This window comes from Crocuta crocuta, unplaced genomic scaffold (genome assembly GCF_008692635.1).
Source record: "Crocuta crocuta isolate KB4526 unplaced genomic scaffold, BGI_CrCroc_1.0 scaffold176, whole genome shotgun sequence".
NCBI lineage: Eukaryota > Metazoa > Chordata > Mammalia > Carnivora > Hyaenidae > Crocuta > Crocuta crocuta.
The window spans coordinates 2,351,487-2,373,075 of NW_027531905.1; the positions used below are offsets into that span (position 1 = coordinate 2,351,487).

Genomic DNA, 21,589 nt, shown 5'->3' on the forward strand with positions numbered 1-21,589 from the left:
CTCTCTCGCTCTCTCTCTCTCTCTCTCAAAAGAATAAATAAACATTTAAAAAGAATAAAATTCAGATTAGATGCTGTAGAGCAGCAGTGTCCAGTAGACCTTTCTGTGATGATGTAAATCTATATCCACCCTGTCCAGTATTTAGCCACATGGCATACGTGGCTATTGAGTACTTGAAATGTGGCTCCTGTAACTGAAGAATTGAATTTTTCATCTAATTTTGGTTAAAGTGTTCACATATAGCTAGCAGCTTCCTTTATTGCACAGCAGAGCTCTTGAGTCATAAAAATTTTGTAGTTTTTAAAAAAGGAAAAAACAATGTTTTTTTCAGTGTGAGCTGGTAATTAGGTTTCTGTTGAAAACGGAGGAGGGAACTAGGTGAACCTGAAGTAGGGGAATGAAACTGTTTAATGTTAAGAGATGAGATATAACTTTATCCGAGTGTCTCATGTACATTATGTCATAAGCAGTAGAAGGGGAAAAACGTGGGAGGGGGACAAGAGGAAGGAGAATAAACATTGAACTCCTCTCAGTGTTAGTTAAGAGGAGAAAGTAGGTATACTGAGTAAAGAAAATCACCGTTGTCCCCAGTGGGTGCCCGAACACCACCCCGGTGGCTCCCCTGCACTACCGTCATGTGTCTGTTTCTCGTCAGATCTTTACGTTTCTCTTCTCTTTGAACTGTGTGATGCTTCTGCACAGCAGCGTAGGAGAGGATGGCTGCTCATTGCCATTCTTGGCTTGGTTGGAATAAGAAAGGACTGTGGAGGGTGAGGGTGGGCACCTGAAGATGAAATTTAGAAAAATGAAAAGTTCCAGTTTTATTGCACACACGTATGATCTATTTATTGTTTAGAAACAACTGCTGGTGGCGCAAGAGGAGAATTTTGTCTTTATTACAAGATAGTTGCTTCTTTTATGTCCTGAAGGCTTAATTGTAATCATTCTTGAAGAACTATTTTCAAATTTATTTAAGAGTATTGCAGAGGAAATTTTTCAAGTAGATTTTGTACATAAAGTAAAGGCATTATTTTGTGTGTTTCATTTCAGAGAATCCAAGTTGTTGGCTATTCAACTGAACACACACTTTTTCTTTCTTTTTTTTTTTTTTTTGGCACTATGGAATCCTAATTTAGCCGGGTTTACTTTCTAACCATTTGCAAATGTCCACATAAGGACCTATTGATTGATTGTAGAAGAAAATTTTTTTTTCCTTATTTCTGTTTCAATCTCAGTACAGTAGGGATCCCATTAGAGAAATTATTACTGACTTAAAATGTTATGAGGTCACATCTTTTATCACTTAAATTTGTGGTGTTATTGAAGAGAATTCTCTCGGGGCACATCAGTGACTCAGTGGGTGGAGCATCTGTTTTCGGCTCAGGTCATGATCTCACGGTTTGTGGGTTCGAGCCCTTGCATCAGGCTCTGTGTTGGCAGCTCAGAGCCTGGATCCTGAGTCTCCCTCAGATTCTGTGTCTCCCTCACTCTCTCTGCCCCTCCTTTGCTTACACACACTCACTCTCAAAAATAAATAAAACATTTAAAAAAATTAAAGAGAATTCTCTTTTATGTCTTTCTTATTGCTTTTTTCTTCATTTCTTTGCAAATAACTCTTAGCGTTCATCTTCAAGAATTGCCAGCTAATATTGTTTCTTATTCTTGAAGTACAGAAATTTTTATCTCAGGAAGCTTTGATAGGAGCAGCATACTGTGTTGGCTCTTAACTATTAATGGATGGTTCAAGATTTTGGCTCAGAGATGCTTCCCACTGTTATGATGGCCTCTGTTTTACCTACTTTGACTATTTTTAGGCTTTTTCCAGTTGAAATAATACAATACTTGGTTTTGTTCTGTTTTCCCCTTAGGATATGATAACCAAAAGCTGGAAAATTTTGCAGAGCTGAGGTGGATTTATTGCCTTTTTTTGGCAAAAATTTAAATGAATTTTTATTTTTATTTTTTATTTTTTGTTTTTTTATTTTTAAAATTTTTTAAATTTATTTCTGAGAGAGAGACAGAGACAGAGAGAGACAGCGTGAGCAGGGGAGGGTCAGAGAGAGGGAGATACAGAATCTGAAGCAGGCTCCAGTCTCTGAGCTACCAACACAGAGCCCGACGCGGTGCTCGAATCCACAAACCGTGAGATCATGACCTGAGCCGAAGTCAGACGCTTAACCGACTGAGCCACCCAGGCGCCCCAAATGAATTTTTATTTTTAATTTATTTTCCTCAAAGCTGTATTTAGGATAAACCTGTTTGAAAGTTTTCATTCATTTTAGGAAATTACCTATTCTGGGTTTTTTTCAGTCAAGTGAAGATACTGAGGAGGTTTTTCTTTATAGGACTGTTGTTTTTACCCCTCTGCCCCAGATATGTAACTATATAATATAGGTAAATAGGAGTCAGACTGTTTTTATGTAAAGTATTAGAGGTGTTTGAAACCTGATATTTATAACTACTTAGATTTTGGACTTTCCCCCCCACCTTGCAGAGTCCAGTTAACAATGTGTCTCCGTGCCATCATTAAACATGATTTTCCTGGTCACTGGCCAGCGGTAGTCGACAAGATAGACTATTACTTGCAATCACAGAGCAGTGGAAGCTGGCTTGGCAGTTTATTATGTCTGTATCAACTGGTGAAGACATACGAGTAAGTTGATTTCTGTTGGCTGAAGATACCAGCCTTGCGTTACTTAGAAAGAATTAAATTGCATTGAGAGGTCTGCTATCTGGGTGTTCTGCTGAATCAGGTTAGTTTGTGAAATGTTGAGTTAAGCACAAACGTGTTTATTTACTACAGTTAGTCAAAGAACCTTTAATCTGCTAATGTACATTGCTAATCTCTAAGGCAGTGATAAGATATGCAGTGTTTCTTGAATTTATTTGTTCATTTCAGAGGCCCATTTATTAACAGCTTTCCTTGGAAACTCTCATATAGAAGTACTGTAACATTTGTGTTACAAATGAGCACATTGTTAGGTAAATCAAACAGTTAACTTTTTGGATGCTAGATAGAAAATATTGAAGTTTCTTTGCTAGTGACCTTCTTTTCCGTAAACGTTGCTTGGGAGAAAGGAGACCAGTGTCACATTTAATAGCATTGCTTTCTGGTTTCTAATAGGATTGCTTCCTTCTTAGGCATGCAGAGTCCTATTGTTAAAAACTAGTTAGTTCAGACTCTGTAAAGTTTTTAGAAGATATTTTAAATTTGGAGCAATTGAAATGATCTGAGAGTCTCTAAGTTTGCAAACTCTTTTAACTTCTCAATTTAGCATATTATAAGAAGAAATGTTTTATCCCCACATTATAATAGGAACATCCATTTAAAAAGGCATATCAACTTGTATTTCAAAGGAAGAGTTGTGGTATGATGAAAATTAAGTCATAAAAAAGTTCATTTAGGAAATTTGCAAAATAGTCTAGAATGCTTTTAAATCAATTTAAGTCTTTCTAGAAAGATTTTAGGTTTTCCTGCCTAAAACAGGGATGTACTCTTTCAGAGCTTCTGCCAAGTTTATTCTAACAATCCAAACAAAATGTAGGCCAGTGTTTGGAATGTTTTGTTTCATTAGCTTTCTCTAGTTTAAAAAAATATTTTTCATTCATTATTTATAGCTGCTTTGTAAGGGGAGAAATGATTTTTTTCTCGTTTTGTCTTTGCTCATGTAGATATAAGAAAGCAGAGGAAAGAGAGCCTCTTATAGCAGCAATGCAAATATTTCTGCCTCGTATTCAGCAACAAATCATGCAGCTCCTTCCTGATTCCTCACAGTATTCTGTTTTACTACAGAAACAGATTCTGAAAATCTTTTATGCACTTGTTCAGGTAAGTTTTCACTGCAGAAGAAAAATGTGGGATCTTGTATTTCAGCCTGACATATAGAAAGTGCTTAATAAGTGTCAATTATTGTTAAAAATTATTTTATAGTCTCTTATTTATGTATGTATTTATTTTAAATGTTTTATTTATTGAGTGTGGGATGAGGGGAACAGAGAGGGAGAGAGAGAATCCCAAGCAGGCTTTGCACTGTGAGTGTGGAGCCTGACAAAGGACTTGATCTCACAAATTGTGAGATCATAACCTGAGCCGAAATCAAGAGTCTGATACTTGGCCAACTGAGCCACCCAGACGCCCCAAACATGCCTTTTTAGTTAGATCCGTTATGGCAAGAGGGTAGTAGTTTCGAGCTAGAGAGCTAAGACGGTTGGTTTTGTTCTTGGCTTCATATGTCACTTAATTAAGTACTTTTGTAGTGTTTCAGAATATTTCACTTTAATAACAATTTATATTTTTAGATGCATCATTTACACTTTTAATAGAGGATGATTGAGGTAGGTTTTTTTTTTTTTTCAGCTTGACCTTTTGGGGGGAGATGAAAGGGAGGAGGAAATGTATCTGAGAAGGGAAAAGAAAGTAGGATATTTGGAAACTATATTCCCTTCTCCCCCCCCTCCCTGCCCTTTTTCTAAACTAATAGAGAAGGAAGATATACAGTACCTATGACTTTTTATTAAAACATTGTTTAGAAATTTTCCTTGGGAGAAGCACTCTACTCTGAGGTAAATATTTTTTATTTAGTGAGATGCTTTGCTGTTAGATATAGTTATATCCCGTTTATACAGGGGCTAGACTTCCCTTTCCCACTGGAGAAGCATATTAGGAATCAGGAAGTAAGAGGCTGAGGAAATAATTTTCCTAAAGCCTCCGCCTCTGATTTGCTAAGAGGGCAAAGTCTAAAATGTTTTCTCTCAACATGTGCTGCTACAGACCTAAAAAACCCAATGCAAAACCTCAACATTTTTAATCATTTTGGTAATCTGTTACAAGCTACTCAAGTAATATGCTACCTCGGGGACTCCTGGAAGCAAAAATTTAGGCAGCTTTAAGAGGTACAATACAATGATAATGTAAGGAGAATGTCAATGTCTGATAATTTGGGAAGAGGCAGAAAAATTTGTTTTAAGGAGTATGATACTTAAACAGACTTTGTCTAAATAGCACTTATTAAACATTGTGTACAGGGCATGTAGATATTCCATACATACTTCAGAGTTCGGTTTGTCCAGAAGTGAACTCCTCGTCACTCACTCTCCCACTACTGCTGAATCCGCTCCCCGTCTGCTCCCAGTCCTCAGGCCCAAACAATTCCCCAATGCACTTAAGCTGGGAACTTCCTAACATAGCCTGTGAAACCATTCATGGCTCCACCTTATCTTTTACCATTCTTACCATGTACTTTTCACTCCAGCCATACCGAAATTCCTTCAGCTTCATGAGCACGTCCCGCCCTCTCTCATTCTCAGCCTCTGAAATGCTGTATTCCTGCCTGGAACGCTCTTGTCCTTTATGCCCTGGCCAGTGTGTGCTTTTTCTCCAGGTCTCAGCTGTATGTCACTTCTAGAAAGATGTCCCTGATATCCCCAGCCTGGATGAGGCGACCCTCCTGTGTGTATCTTTAACAATATTGTACTGTTTTTATCTGTATTGTATATCATACCATATTGTAGTTCCTTGTTTATATGTGTGTTTTCCCCAACTGGAGTGTAAGCTTTGGGAGGACAGAGACTGTGCCTCTTACCTGTCATCGCGTCCTTAGTGTGTAGAGGTTTTGAAATGCATGGATTCAGAGGCACTGTGCCTTCTTTCCTGTAACTCACAGTGTGGTTATAGAGTAGCTATGTTGTTATGCTGCAGTGTAGGGGAAAGTAATTGAAAAAAATGTGTCATGAGGTAAAGATTTTCATTTAAGTGATTAAAATGAGTTCTCACCATAAAAAAGGTAATTGTGTGAGGTGAAACAGGTATTAACCTTATTTTGGTAGTCATTTCACAATATGTATATGTGCATCAGATCATCACATCGTGTGTCTTAAGCTTACACGGTGTTATATGTCAATTATATCTCAGTAAAGCTGGGAAAAAAGTGGTTAAAAGGAAGAGTTGGATACACAAAGGGGCAAACGGTAAAAATCACTTATCTAGAGTCTCACGCTGAATAAACAAGACCTTACTGTAGTAAAGTTTTTTTTTGTTTAAAGTAGCCCAGAGAAACAATTCATGGCATGTATACTTGTAGAATTTTAAAACTTTTGTTTATGTATATATATATGCTCATAGATCTATTTTAAATTTAGGTTGAACCACATAAAATTACTATTTTCGTGGTCAGATGTTAGCCATTTGATGTATTTCAGCCTTTCAATATAGATGAAATTGCTGGCTTTTTTGGAGAGGAGGAATTATTGTTTGATGTTGTTCTTTTGTTTTCAGTATGTGTTGCCTCTTCAACTGGTGAATAACCAAACCATGACAGCGTGGATGGAGATCTTTCGAACGATTATTGACAGGACAGTCCCTCCTGTAAGGAAGGGTTTCTTTTCTTAAGAAAAATTGGGAAAACTTGGGTTTGGGATATTTGTGGAGGACTGATTTATTATCTTAGCCTGCTATTTGTAAAAAGAGATTACTATTCTAATAAAAATAGTAATACTTATTTTTATAAAGTTCAGCTAAGCAAAATTAATAAAATAACTATATTTAATCCTACTAAAGATAAAAACCATTTTAATTTTTTAAATTAAGTTTATTTATTTTGAGAGAGAGAGTGAGTGAGTGAGCGAGCACAAGTAGGGAGAGGCAGAGAGGAGAGAAAGAATCTCAAGCAGGCTCCGTGTCATTAGCACAGAGCCGATGTGGAGCTTGAACTCCTGAACTGTGAGACCATGACCTAAGCTGAGATCAAGTCGGATGTTTAACTGACTGCCTCTCCCAGGTGCTCCCCCCTTTTTAATTTTATTTACTTATTTTGAGAGAGAGAGAGAAACCATTTTTAAAACTTGGTATTTATTTTTCTGGCCTTTCCCCCCCACCCCCGGGCTATATGTATAGCCATATTTTATTTATAAAAATGGCATATGTAGGTACTGTTTTGAAATTCATTTTTCATTTAAAATCTCTTCTAAATATTTTTTTTATGATTATGAATGTTTTTATACTGTCATTTTTGTTGAATGCTTCATTTGCTGGACATTTGGGTGGCTTTAGGGTGTTAGTGTTTTAACTATAAGGATGTATGTAGTTAAATTTTTATGCACATACATGATTATTTTCTTTGGATAAACTCCTAGAAGCGTTAAAGATTTTGATAGATCTTGCAAAATCCTCTCTAGAAACATTGTCCTTGCTTCTGTTTTATTAAGTAGGAACTAGAAAGTCTGTCATGTTAAATTCTGAGGTTGCCAGTTTGATAGATGAAAGATGGTGTCTCATTTTTTAAAATTTCTTTTTTTATCGTTTATTTATTTTTGAGAGACAGAGAGAGACAGAGCATGAGTGGGGGGAGGGTCAGAGAGAGAGGGAGACACAGAATCTGAAGCGGGCTCCAGGCTCTGAGCTGTCAGCATAGAACTCGTGCAGGACTTGAATGCACAAATCATGAGATCATGGCCTGAGCTGAAGTCAGCTGCTTAACTGACTGAGCCACCCAGGCACCCCCCGTTTTTTAAAAAAAAATTTTTTTTAATGTTGACAGTGTCTCATTTTTATCTGTAATATCTGATGCTGTATTTCACTAATCAAATTAACCTAATAATAACTAGTCAAAATGACTAAGTTAAATTACATATTTTTAAATGTAAGTTTGTCTTCAAATATGCAGTATTCTTTCTTTTATCCATAACTTGGGACATATTATATTGAGATTTAATTTATATACAAAACTTAGGTAATGGATTGGTGAGTTTTCACAAACATACAGCTGTGTCACTATTACCCAGATCAAGATATAAAACCTTTCTGTCATCCCAGAGTTTCCTCAAGGGGCATGGTGTTGTGTATTTTGTTTTACATTTATTTGGGCCTCTTGAAGAATAGGAGGTAAATGTGAACAATAGAATTAGTTAGTTGAAATTTGCTGTGCTTATTTAATTCCTACCTGCTAGTTTTTAAGTAAGAATTTGCATTTGTATGGCAACCTAAACTAACTTTAATATTACTTAATCGGTAATAAGATTTATTTTGCTTTTATTTGCATAAACCCTTTTATTGTGCAGCAATTTAATTGGGTGTTTTTGTCCTCTTAGGAGACTCTGCAGATTGATGAGGATGATAGACCAGAACTAGTCTGGTGGAAGTGTAAGAAATGGGCACTGCATATTGTAGCACGTCTTTTTGAACGGTAATTCTGTTTATTAGATTTGCGATCTTTGGTCAGTACCTCAGTACTGAATATAATAAAACTGGATTGGATAGGTCCCTTGGTGCTCCACAGTATATTATCACTGTTAGCCTTGGTTTTTGTTTTCTTGTTTTTTTGTTTTTTTTTTTTAGTTTTTATTTTTGAGAGAGAGAGCACGCTAGAGCATGAGTGGGGGAGAGGCAGAGAGAGAGGGAGACATAGAATCTGAAGCAGGCTCCAGGCTCTGAGCTATCAGCACAGAGCCCGATGCAGGGCTGGAACTCAGGAACCATGAGATCATGACCTGACCCTAAATCAGATGCTTAACTGACTGTGCCATCCAGGTGTCCCTCACTCTTAGTCTTTAAAGCCACAGTGGACAAAAGAAAAGTCACCCTTTGTTTGTTTTAAGGTAGGCTTAACTGTGATTATTGGCTTTGAGATTATAATGATGTGGACAGTCTTCTCTAGATCTTTCTGTTCTTCTGTAAAAAAAAAAAAAAATGGACATGACATTGTTGATTGGAAATACCTAGGAATTGTACAAGAAGGCTACTTAGTTCCATAGGAAAGTTAGTGAAAGTTAATTATTGAAGCATTTTTTGAAAAAAAAAAGTCAGATATAATCCTTCTATTTGTAATATTTGCCCTTTAGGAAGTCTTGGTTAAGTAGGTGGAAGCCTCTGTCTGAAATTTTAAGTATGGCCCAGAATCTAAGTACAAGCTTATTATGACTTCATCTTGGGGCTTGTGGAAAAGGGGAAATTGTTAGTTTTCTGCCCACATAGCATAGATCTTTCAACAAGGGATAGTATTTAAACTAGTGGCATGCTCTTGTTTTAAAAATTTACGGTATTTAAACATTTTCTCTTTGTGTTTTAAGATACAGANTTTATTGTCAAGTTGGTTTCCATAAACATATGCTTTTTAAATAGAAGGGCAGTTATTCCTGAAAATAGTTAAGCCATTATTTAAAAGTAGGTTATAATCATATGAATACATTATTTATTTATAGGGGATAAAATGGCAGCTCTGGGAATCTAACATAGTGCAATCAGTTTTAGAACTGCACGTCCTCGGGCAGCTTCCATAAGAAGTGTCCTTCCAAACTCCTAGCTGCTAGATTCAAACCTTTTAAGCTTATTGATACTGATGTCGCAGTGACCAGTGCTTAGAGTGGGTTCTTCTGTTAACTTTCTGACCACTTATGGGTTTCTTATTCTCTGTTCCTTTGGTCCTCACCTCTTTGTTCTAAACTTCTGTACCAGAAGATTTATGTAATGAATTGATTTATTTTAAGAGGAGGGGGTGGAGTCAGAAGTTAAGCCCTTAGGTTGAGAACTTACACATTTTTGTGGAAGTTTGGGAACCATTCTATACAATGCAAATTAGGAGTTCTTGAGAAATAATCCAAATTGGTGTTAATATTTAAAACCTATAGAGGATATTTGGGCATGAAGATTAGTTGATCTGTATTGCCATTTGAATCACATTTTTGTTTATAGTTCAACAAGTAAAATTTAATAACTATTCAAGCACGGGCTGGATCAGGACCACAGTGAGGAAGCAAAGATTAATCAAACATAGTAAAAGACTTTAATGATATAGAGGGTGTTTCTAGATTTTTATAAATCTGTGTATATTAGTCTTTATTGTCAATGATATCAAGTTAAATAGTTCAAACCTGTCATCGTAGATGGACTACTTCCTTTTATAGATGATCATTTTGTCTACTATCATTTTATGGCTTATCATTTCTAAAAAGTACCTCGCAACAGTTGAGGAAAGCTATGGTTTTAATTTTCTCACAAATTATTTTGTTGGCCCACGAGATGGTCTGTAGGGAATATTAGTGGATAATGAATAAAATTATCTGTTCAGCTGTTCACTATGGAAACTAGAATAATCAGGAAGCCGGTCAGTTCTGTCTTCTCTTATTTCCACTGCAATTAAACTCATTAAGCATCCTAAAGTTGATGCCCTCTTGAAGTGCATTTGGCCGAGTTTTTCCAGTGGCATGTCAACATGTGTATGTTTGTATGTACATACACATTCAGATTTCATGGCATTGCATCCATGTCATAAACTATTTGTACCTTGTTTTTTTAAAGTATATTTTCCTACTATTTAAAAATTGTTTTCTTATCAAAAACTGTTGTCTCCTTTGCTATTGTGTCTTTGGATGAGCCAAACTTTCTTAGGAAGAGCCATGTTTCCTAGTGTCCCCTTTTAGCCTGCATTGCAGAATGGGCATCCCGTTGATGGTGGGACTTCTTACAGTTCTTATAAACCTTAATTGTACATAACGTGAACTGAATTCATGTTCTGAGTTTATAAATTCTATACATGTTTTGAAAGAGCTCTTTTTATTTATTCAGCAGTTTAGGTTCAAGCTTGCTATTGTGAAGTACTCTGGGACCAGGGATGGGAAGATTTGGATTTTGTTGTAGTGCAACCTCTGATGGAGGGTCCTTGGGACAGTCACAGCCACTTTGGGCATGGTTCCTTCCTTGAAGACAATTTTTTTTAATCATGAGACTCTAAAAATAAAACTTTTCAGCTTTGTGTTACATTTACCAACTTTCTGCAGTCTGGGATTATAAAATAAAATTCTTTGATATTTTCTTCTAGGCATTCTGTGCTTTCATTTTTATGGTTGTTATTGAAATAATTCCCCATCTGGAATTAATTTTGGTATGGAATTTTGTTAGGGAGCCAGCTTATTTTTTTTCATGGGGCTAATCAGTTGTCCTGATACTGTTTTTGGATAAGTTATCATTTCTCTTCCAATTTGAAATGCAGCTTTATCAAATATTAAATCTGTTAATTGTATCTCTTGCTGTATAGATGTTTTCAGTGTTCATTTAGTGAAGTCTGTTGTTATTATTTCTCTTAACAGGAGTCTTAACTAGAGCTTAGTTAAATGGAATAGAGCACAGACTTATGATTTATTCTGAGTTGTTCCATAGGTTAGAAGTAGGACAAAAGGCTGGAAATCTCAGTGAAACTGAGACTGGGTTCAGCTCAATATAACTTGGACCCATCTAGTAATTAAAACTGCTTGTAAATTTTCTCACAAAATACTGGTTTCTCCAAAAATCTGTTTATTTTTTATCTGTGTGGATTCTGGGTTTTATGTCCTGCCTAAAATGCCCCTCCCCTTAACCTTAAAATTATTTATGTTCTCCTATACTTTCTTTTCCCATTTACCTGTAGGTACTACTCAAAATTTTAGACCAATATAGACAGAAAGAGTATGTAGCCCCCCGTGTTCTTCAGCAAGCATTCAACTATCTCAATCAAGGGATTGTTCATTCTGTCACCTGGAAGCAGATGAAGCCACACATACAGGTCAGTGTCAGGGAATAGCTCTCCACAATTACTCTCTGGTTAAGTTAGGTTTTCTAGACAAAGTAAATGTCACTAATCCTATATGTCATATATAATTTTATTTCTATTAATGATTTCAAATGCATGCAGTCTTATATTTGATATGTAGGGTTTGGAAATTTAAGTATTTGAGAAAAATGAGACTTTCAAGTTTAATGAGTTGCATTCATTTGGTCTTGCTTGGAGTCTCATGTAGCCTCAGTCTCCTCTCTTCAGTCAGCTAGTGCTTTTCTGTCCTTCTTATTTTTTTTTTAATGTTTTTATTTATTTTTGAGAGAGAGAAAGAGCATAAGCGGAGGAGGGGCAGAGAGAGAGAGAGAGAGGGAGACATAGAATCCGAAGCAGGTCCTGGGCTCTGAGATGTCAGTGCAGAGCCTGAAGTGGGGCTCAAACTTAGGAACCATGAGATCATGACCTGAGCTGAAGTCGGACATTCAACCAACTGAGCCACCCAGGCACCCCTGTATCCTTCTTATCTGAAGGTTGCTAGGATCAGATGTGGTATTGTATGTGACAGTATTTTGAAAAGAGTCACCAGGGTTATAGTAAGGTACTATTATTTTATTTTGCAGGAGATGAAACCTGAAGCATGACCATTTTCTTTTGTAGATATAAGCTAATGANCCACCCAGGCGCCCCAGCTAATGATGTTTTTATTTCTCTTTTTGGATTAAGTTCTGTAGCAGAAGTTACAGTTTTCTGTTTTTATATCAATTGTTTACTTAAAGGTAGAATCCAGCATCATTATTTAATTAAAGAACAAATGAGAGAGGCGCCTGGGTGGCTCAGTCAGTTAAGTGTCTGACTTCGACTCAGGTTGTGATCTCATGGTTCGTAGGTTCGAGCCCCGCGTCAGGCTCTGTGCTGACAACTAGCTCAGAGCCTGGAGCCTGTTTCAGATTCTATATCTCCCTCTCTTTCTGACTCTCCCCTGCTCATGCTGTCTCTCTCTCTCTCTCCCTCTCTCTCAGACATAAATCATAAAAAAAAAAAAGAACAAATGAGAATAAAAAACTATGGGCCATTAATGAATAAATTCTTATTTGCATGTAGATAATTTTAGGTAATTCAAGGATGTTAGGAACTGAATTTTTTTTTCCTCTCAAACTATGAATTCTTAATTCTGTAATCTCTATGATAGTATCTAAAAAAGAAAACAAATTTTTGTACTTTGCTTTTGATGTCCAGTATAGAATTTGTTTAGTATTACTCTATTACTGGTTTTATAAATATAATATCTTTTGTATTGTTTTCTGTGGACATCTTAATACTATTTGCCTAATCCCCTTGATCAAACAGTGATAATCTTTTTGCAGTTAATAATGGTATTGATTTTATTTTATTTACAATGTTCTTATAAAGTAAGAGTGAATTTTTTTCTTGGTGCCTTTGGCTTTATTCTTACATGGCCGTTGTATAAGAAAAAGTCCAATTTCTTGGTTGAATTTTTTCTCCTAGAATTTAATTTGGAACAAGTGAGAAGATACCGTGTTTCTACATACATAGTTGTTAGAGCACAAATGGGCTTAGTAGAACATTGGCAGTGTACCTAGGGGCTCTTGGACATGATATTTTTTCTGACTGAAACCTGTATTTCAGAGTAGGAAATTAGGTTTTTGAAAATGGAAGAGGAAAAGAAATTTTAATATTGCTGGCACATTGACATTTAGGACCAAAATGGAAATGTAAAAATATTCACAATAAGAAATGCAATAATAAATATAATCTTGGCTTGATAATTATTTCTCTTCCTTAAAGAACTAAGGTGTGTTTAATATTGATTTGTTAGTAAAACTTTATTATCCCTGCTGTTGCTTCAGAAAATAGCGTTTCCATTCATCTCTTTATATTTTAATCAGTTGTTTAAAAACAATCCTAAGTTAACTCTTTCTGCCCTGCATCCCCCGCTCTTGCTTTCCTGCTTTCCCCTCAGCCAGAGCAAGCTGGGCACAAAGACTAATGTAATAGTTTGGAAAACTCACATCATGAAGGCTGTCGGTAAATGCATTATTAATAGTCCCCAAATTTGAATAGCCCATGGCCATTTGTTGTTTTGTTTTGTTTTTTTCCTCTTAGAATATCTCTGAAGATGTGATTTTTTCTGTGATGTGTTATAAAGATGAGGATGAAGAGCTGTGGCAAGAAGATCCGTATGAATACATCAGAATGAAATTTGGTAATCGAGAGGATTTTATTCTTCATCAGTCCCTTGATAAGTAAAGCAATATAACTAATTTTTATTTTTAAGCAGATTTCATTACTTTGTTAAATTCCCAAAGTAATGCTTTGCATGATAAACTCGGAAACTCAGAGTTTGATGTTCTGTTGAGCCAGTGGACTTGAGGCCTTCGAGTATAGAAGATGGAAAGGTGTTTTGTTCCCTCTTCTTAGGGGTGCTGAAGCAGTCATGGAGCCAGCTCCAGCTTTCTCTGTTGTGCTGCTGATCTGGAGGGACCGTCCCTATATACCTTTTGGGATACCCATTTGTAGATTGGGTTGTTCTTAGTCGGAGAGATCATTTGGATTTCTGCATATTTTAGGAGCATCCCAATTTAGTATGCCTCTTTATCTTAATGACTAAGTATTCCAGAAGAGAGTGAGATTACCATTGTAGCCCCATTCTCTGGAGGCACTTTTGGCTTGGATCTTTCTGTAAGTTCTTAAACTGTGTGTCTTAGCATAGTGTCTGCCAAAGAGTAAGTGGGTGGCACAGTAGGTGATCTCATTAGTATAGTGCCTGCTACTCAACAAGTGCTAGTTATTAGTATTGTTACATTTGTATTTTATGTTTTGGCAAAGACTTAGATTTGTTTTTTTAATATATTTAAATATGGGCATATAAGATACTTTTCAGGTTTTCAGATTCTTATCTATAACTGTCTATTCTGAAATTTGTGAAATTTTTCATGACATGAAGTGGTATGTTTTAAATAGGTCTGTATTCAGTAAATGCCTATTGAATACCTGCTGGCCTGTTGACAGTGCCGAGCACTGGCCTAGCAGTCACACTTGTGGTTTCCTTGGCTTGGAGAGCTTTCTCTTCCATTTAGAGTTTTCTCTCGCATTCATTCTGTTTCTGCTTAAATATTACCCTAACAGAGATTGAAAGAGGGTTTCCCTGACACCCCATTTCCATCACTCAACATCCTCCGTCATTCTCTTTCTCCTTACCCTGTTGTATATTTGTTCTTAGCCTGACCGATTATGTGTGTATGTGTGTGTATGTGGATAATCGGTTTCTTTTTTTTCACCCTGTGAGTTCTGTGAGAGCCCTTTATGTTTGATCTTTGTGTCCCCAGAGCCTAGAAAAATGCTGACATGTAGTGAGCACTAAATAAATTTTTGTTGTTTTTTGATAGAAAGCAATTTTCCTGTGAAACAGCTATGCCAGCTATGTACTGTTCTCTTTAATATGCTTGTTTAAAAGGACAGCCTACAGGTTTGGTAAATAATTGTTGTGCTTGGGAGCATTGATATCTCTTTAGCTTTTTTATGCTATAAAGCAGTGTCATATGTGAGCTGTTTTGTTTTTTTTTTTCTTTTTGGAGTAGTGGTCAGTCAGGTTTAAAATCTATAATAAGTAATTGTATTTTTACTAATGTGGTTTAACCTTTTAAAATCTTAGATATTTTTGAAGATTATGCTTCTCCCACCACAGCAGCCCAGACTCTCTTATATACTGCTGCAAAGAAAAGGAAAGAGGTATACAGTTATTCTTTTTAAATCCAAAATTGAAAGATGCACTGTATGGATTTGACACTCTGTTATACCCCTAGTATTTGAAAAATCACATTATTCATTATAACCTATCACTTTAAGAATATTTTTCTGTTATAATAAGGGAAAAAGTTTGTTTTCTTAATTATAATTGCTTGATAAAACACCATAAAATGGCTTTAGTTTCAAAAATGTGTACATCCTATTTAATACTATAGCAGTTGATCAGCGAAAGCTCACGTAGACTAAAACAGATTCTTCTGTTTCTCTAGGTGTTGCCAAAAATGATGGCGTTCTGTTACCAAATCCTGACAGACCCGAACTTTGACCCTAGGAAGAAAGACGGAGCCCTGCACGTGATTGGTTCCCTTGCTGATATTTTATTGAAGGTTCAGCTACTCAAAATATAATTTACTTGAGCATAGGCAAATGAGCGAATATGAAAGTTATGAATAATTTAAAAGTTGTGACTGCTTTTGCAAAACTGAGTTGACTGTAAACATCGTTTTGTCTGTCACCTGTTTCTTTTATTAAAATGAAAATTTTACTTTTGTCAGTTTTCCAGTAGGAAACTTGCTAAATTAAAAAAGGATGCAAAATGATTTTAGTGTTATTTGTTGCTACAAAAGTCAATCAGTATCAAATTATTTGTAAGGTACTATTTCTGTCTTGTTTTAAAACATACAATATGTAGGTCAAATAATTTTCTAAAATTATACATAGAAGTATATTATGCATAAGTCATAATAAACACTTTATTAGGCTGTGATTTTTGTATATGAAAAAAGCATTGATAAACTAAAACTTCATATTTATCTCCTAACAGAAGAGTTTATTCAAGGACCAAATGGAGTTGTTGCTACAAAATCATGTTTTTCCACTGTTATTGTCTAACCTGGGTTATCTTCGAGCTAGAGTAAGTTTTCCACGTTTCCATTATGTTTCTTATAATGTTCATTTGTGGGGCATCTGCCTGGCTTAGTTCGAAGAGCATGTCCTTTTTGATCTTGGGGTTGTGAGATCGAGCTTCAATGGTAGGTGTAGGGCTTATTAAGAAAAATAAACTTAAAAAAAAGTTCACTTGTAAGGTAATTTTTGAACTAAATGTTTTTGGATAAATTGACCTTTTACTGTGTATTAGGACAAAATGAAGTCAGAATGTCTTTTACGGTCACATAAGCTGAATAAAGAACAAACTAATAAATAAAGGATTTATGGATTTTAATTCCAGCTGCTTTAAATTTTTCACCCTAGCTCCACTTGCTGCATTCGTAAAACATGCAGTGAGAGGGGTGATGTTATAGTAATAGTACAGTGTAAATTTGTAACCTGATTAATTTTCAGTGTCCAAAAAAACAGCCTGAAATTCTAATTTGGCTAAAAACTTGATTAGTACAGGTAGTATATTAGGTTGATATGCCTTAGAAAAATGAGGAAAATAATAATTCACATAAACTTATTTGTGTTCTAAGTGTATATGGCTTCTGGAATCAATATCTTTTATGGAGTAATAAAAATAGAACTTTAATTCAAGAGCCTAGTATTTATCTTTACAATTACATCAACACAAAAAATGCCTTGCTATAAAGAACATATGTTAACAATGTCTTACACACTAACGGCTTTTCATAAACAGATGGCAATATTCACTGGAGAAGTATTTGGGCACATGTAGATTAGAGGTGTGGAGGCCCTGCAAGTGTTTTTATAGGTAGACTGTTACCTTTGACAGGCTGTGTGAATTGTAATTCTCTTGCTAAAAGTTTTTGGCTTTTAGCCAAATTACCATGAATTGTTTTATGTATATGGAGAATTAAAGTAATAGTATGATTCTTTGGTCTGATAGTTTAAAGTTTGGTAGTCTATATAAGATTTAAAATTCTTCATACCGTACGTGAGCAAAAAAGAGGAGTTTGCAAAGTCCTTACATAAGGGAAAATAATATTTTATTTGTTTGCCCTGAAGGCCAGCAAATGAAAGTCAAACATTGGTTTGTAGTAGCTCTTACATATAAGTAACAAATTAGTTATGAATCATAATATTTATTAAGCATAAACAGGATTGTGTTTTTCAGAGACACTTCAGTTAGGCCCATGTTTTTCCCCTGTGAAAAATTGCATGTTAATAATTGAGAAGTAACACGACTCCCTTGTTAAATGAAAAGAGTGGGAAATCCAGAAGTTAGAAACTAAGGCTAATATGCTGCCCTCCAAAAACAAACAGTACTTAGTAGAACTAATGATATTTTACTTGGTAAGAAGTTCCTATATGTGTGATTTTATTATAAAATGCCATAATCCTAACAGTTTCCCACTTAATTTCTTCTTATAGTCCTGTTGGGTACTTCATGCGTTCAGTTCTCTGAAGTTTCATAATGAGCTCAATCTAAGAAATGCCGTTGAACTGGCAAAGAAGAGCCTGATTGAAGATAAGGAGATGCCTGTCAAAGTTGAAGCTGCCCTTGCACTTCAGTCATTAATTTCTAACCAGACACAAGGTAACGCCAAAAGTACCTTTAAAAGTATTTTTGTTATTTTATTTTTTGATGTGGTCTTCTCAGATACTTTCTTCTTATCCTAATAAGGATGATTTCTCTGAGTCTTAAGGTACAAGGTTCAGATTCCTCAGCTTTTGTTCCCTCAGAATTTTATAGGAGTTTATTCTTGCCCTTTTTAGGAGTTCCTATTGACTGGTTTCCAGAAAAATTTTAGATTAGGAAATAAGTTGGTAATTATCAGGCACTGAGGTAGGCTGGGAATCAGGAGACCTGGTGTCTAGCTTTGATTGTGCTACTAGGTTGCTGTGTAAGCCTGGGCAGAGGCATACAATCTGTCAAGGGTTAGATTTCCATATATTTAAATTCAGGGGGTTGGACTAGACGGCCTCAAGAGACCTTTCAACTCTAGGATTCTGTGATTCTACTAGTTCTGAAAGTAGCAAGTGGAATTTCTGGTGAGTGATAACACAGATAACTTGTTTGTTCAGAAGAATATTCTGTTCAAAGTTCAAGTAAACCTTGGAAATTAAATTCAGTTTTACGAAGAACATGAATCTAATTTACTTCCGTTCAACAGTGTTTCAGTGGGAGACTGAATATTGTACAAGGATATGTGGGAGGGTGTATTGGGGCATAGTTTTTATGTACATGATTTTTTATACTTATATCTTGATATATACATATTCTATAAGTCATCCTGATGATTGAGCATTTGTATAATTAGGATTTCTCAATGAAGGATCTTGGCATTTTGGGCAGGACAGTTCTTTCCTCTGTAAGATTGATTACCTCAAATTAAGGGGAAGTGAGTGTGTTGGTGAAGATTATTTTGGTACAGCTTTATTTTTTTTTATTTTGAGAGAAAAAGAGAATGTACTTGTGGGGGAGGGGCGAGAGAGAGGGAGACAAAGAATCCCGAGCAGGCTCTGTGCTTCCAATGCAGAGCCTGACGTGGGACTTGAACTCAGGAGCCGTGAGATCATGACTTGAGCCAAAATCCAGAGTCAGATGCTTAACCAACTGAGCCACCCAGGCACCCTGGTACAGCTTTGTATCTTTTTTACTATAAAGGAAGTATCTGTCAAGAACCTGTTACCCTGTGTCAGTTAATCCTGTGACCAAGTTAATTCCTATTGCCACTTGTGAATATCTAATTTTTTTACTCCTTTTGTTTGTTCTGTTGCATTAGCTAAGGAATATATGAAGCCACATGTAAGGCCTGTCATGCAGGAGCTGTTGCACATTGTTAGAGAGACAGAAAATGATGATATTACTAATGTCATCCAGAAGATGATATGTGAATATAGTCAAGAAGTAGCCTCAATTGCTGTTGATATGACCCAACATTTGGTAAGAATGGGCAAAGTTTTATGTTAGTTTGAAAGTAAATTCAGCCTTGAATAATAAAAATAAAGGCCTTGACTGATCTAAGTAAATTAAATTCCAAAATTTGGAGTTCAGTTTTATATGTAATTGAAATGTTAATATAAAAATGTTTGCTCTAATTTCTGACAGTTATTAGTTTCTATATTTAATTAGAAATCTAATTAAATCTCGATCTAATATCAAGATCATTTATTTTTCATCTGTAATACTCGGAGATTTCAAAGTGATGTGCTTTGATGTGAGCCTTGTAAATTTTCACTTTGACGGCTTTGAAACTCATTCCCTTCAGTTTTAGGCAATTGCTTGCATTACTTAGTTGATTAATTTCTCCCTACCATTTAAAAAATTTTTTCCTTTTCTATAGTTCTGATAAGGAATATGGGATCAGGACCGAGTCTTTAATTTTCTTACCTTTATTCTCCTGTCTTCCATCTCTATCTGTCTTTTTTTGTTTCATTTTCTAGGTGATTTCTTGACTTTGTCTTCCAACTTCTATCAAATTTTTCATTTGACTATTCCTAGGTTTCAGTTTTCTTAGACTTCGAATTTATTTGTTTAATGACACGGGAAGTTAAATAATAGCTATCTAATTGTTATAACTAATGTATGTTCCGCTCTAGTGACTAGATAAGGAAGAAATGGCTATATTTTAAACATGATAGTTTCTATCATTGATTTACTTGGTAAAGTGTATAACTTATGTTTGTGCAATGCTGACATTTAGATGAGTGCCATTGCCCTTTTATTAATTTGTAACAACAGTGAGGGGTAGTATAACATTACTGATTGTTGAATATGTTTATCTTATGTTCATAGGCTGAGATATTTGGCAAAGTCCTTCAAAGTGATGAATATGAAGAAATCGAAGACAAAACAGTAATGGCTATGGGAATTTTACATACTATTGATACTATCTTGACGGTTGTAGAAGATCATAAAGAGGTGGGATTTCTTTGTTTTATTATGTCGTTGTAGTAACATTAACTGAAACTTCCATGCTCAATAGGCATGACTCTAAAATTGCTATTTAGGGGTGCCTGGGTGGCTCAGTTGGTTAAGAGTCCAACTCTTGGTTTTGGTTCAGTTCATGATCTGTGGTTCGTGAGTTTGAGCCCTTTGTCAGCTGCACTCACAGCTGCAGAGCCTGCTTGGGATTCTATGTCTGTCTCCGTCCCTCTCTCTCTCTCTCTCTCTCTCTCTCTCTCTCTCTCTCTCTGCCCCTTCTCTGTTTGCTCTCTACCTCTTTCTCTCCATTAAATAAATAAAGTGGAAAAAAATTGCTATTATATATATTGCTAGATTTTAAAAATTACCTTCAAATTTTAAAAGAACGTATTAAAATGACTGAGGGGTATATAACACGTTGTTGTAAGGTATATAGGCTATCTCTGTATTATTAAACTTAATTTATTTAGTTCATCACATCTGCTGTGTTCAGACTAGGTTTTTGGGGAATATCAAATTGAATAAGGCATGAGCTCTGCCTTTTGGAACCCACAGTCTAGTCGTCTTGTAGAGAGTGATAGCCATTCAATCACAGTGGCAGATATTACGTAGTGGAACAAAATTCAAATGTAATAAACATCATGAGAACGGAAGGGAAGAAGAGCTTAAAACATCATTTTTCTTGAACTGAATTCCAGAACAGTATTGGGATAAGAATTTGTACAGACTGTTATTAGGTGCTTTCCCCTCTATTAGCCGATAGGATTTTACTAATGTCACCATGAGATCACTAGAGCTGGTAAATGGAAGTGTCCCTTTGCAGAAGTGGAAAACAAGTTCATGTAGTCAAGAGACTTGCTCATGGCCACAGAGTTTCGGATTGCAGTCAGATTATTCTGATAATATATCCATTTATCTCCACTGGAAACCTGCCTCCCTCTTCCCCAAGTATCACATTGCCTCTCAGATTTGAATTGGTTACTTCTGTGAGCTCAGGCTGACTTGCTCGGCAATGGCGGCAGCTCCTGTTTCATACATTGGGACTTAGGAAGCAGGTGCTGGTTCTTTAAATAGCATTGTTAAACCCCATGGCTGTTGATTTATCCTGTGTTTATCACACACCAGTGGAAAATTACCAGATTCTTAAAAACAGTTCAATATTCTTCTCCTGGACAGGCCTCCTTCACCTAAAAGGCTTAATGTGAATTTTTATTTCCACATTCATGATTTTGTTTTATTTTTGTATCCTGTATGGGCTCAGGAACAGTGAGATGTTCCAAATTAAATTACAGCAAGCATACTTATGGATAATTCTTTCACCTTAATATGCAGAACTTGTGTTTTAAATTTGGAGACACCTTAGAAATCCCCTAATCCTGTTTTCTAAAATATGTGTGTGTGGAAGATGAGCGGTAGTAAGATGAGCAGCAGGATTAGTGTGAAAACAAAACAGCTCTTTACCTTTTTGTTTTAC

At 35.7% G+C, this 21,589-nt stretch overlaps 1 protein-coding gene across 1 annotated transcript in view; it reads left to right on the forward strand.

The window, feature by feature from the left end:
* IPO8 (importin 8) overlaps positions 1–21,589 on the forward strand; it is an 80,501-nt gene that overhangs the window by 13,565 nt on the left and 45,347 nt on the right. The window contains exons 4-16 of the mRNA XM_077774543.1: positions 2,495–2,653; positions 3,673–3,829; positions 6,275–6,364; positions 8,086–8,180; positions 9,064–9,082; positions 11,397–11,531; positions 13,647–13,746; positions 15,196–15,272; positions 15,560–15,676; positions 16,114–16,203; positions 17,619–17,784; positions 18,974–19,134; positions 19,987–20,112. Of these exons, the coding sequence (XP_077630669.1) occupies positions 2,495–2,653; positions 3,673–3,829; positions 6,275–6,364; positions 8,086–8,180; positions 9,064–9,082; positions 11,397–11,531; positions 13,647–13,746; positions 15,196–15,272; positions 15,560–15,676; positions 16,114–16,203; positions 17,619–17,784; positions 18,974–19,134; positions 19,987–20,112 (1,492 nt within the window). The remainder of the gene's footprint in view (positions 1–2,494; positions 2,654–3,672; positions 3,830–6,274; positions 6,365–8,085; positions 8,181–9,063; positions 9,083–11,396; positions 11,532–13,646; positions 13,747–15,195; positions 15,273–15,559; positions 15,677–16,113; positions 16,204–17,618; positions 17,785–18,973; positions 19,135–19,986; positions 20,113–21,589) is intronic.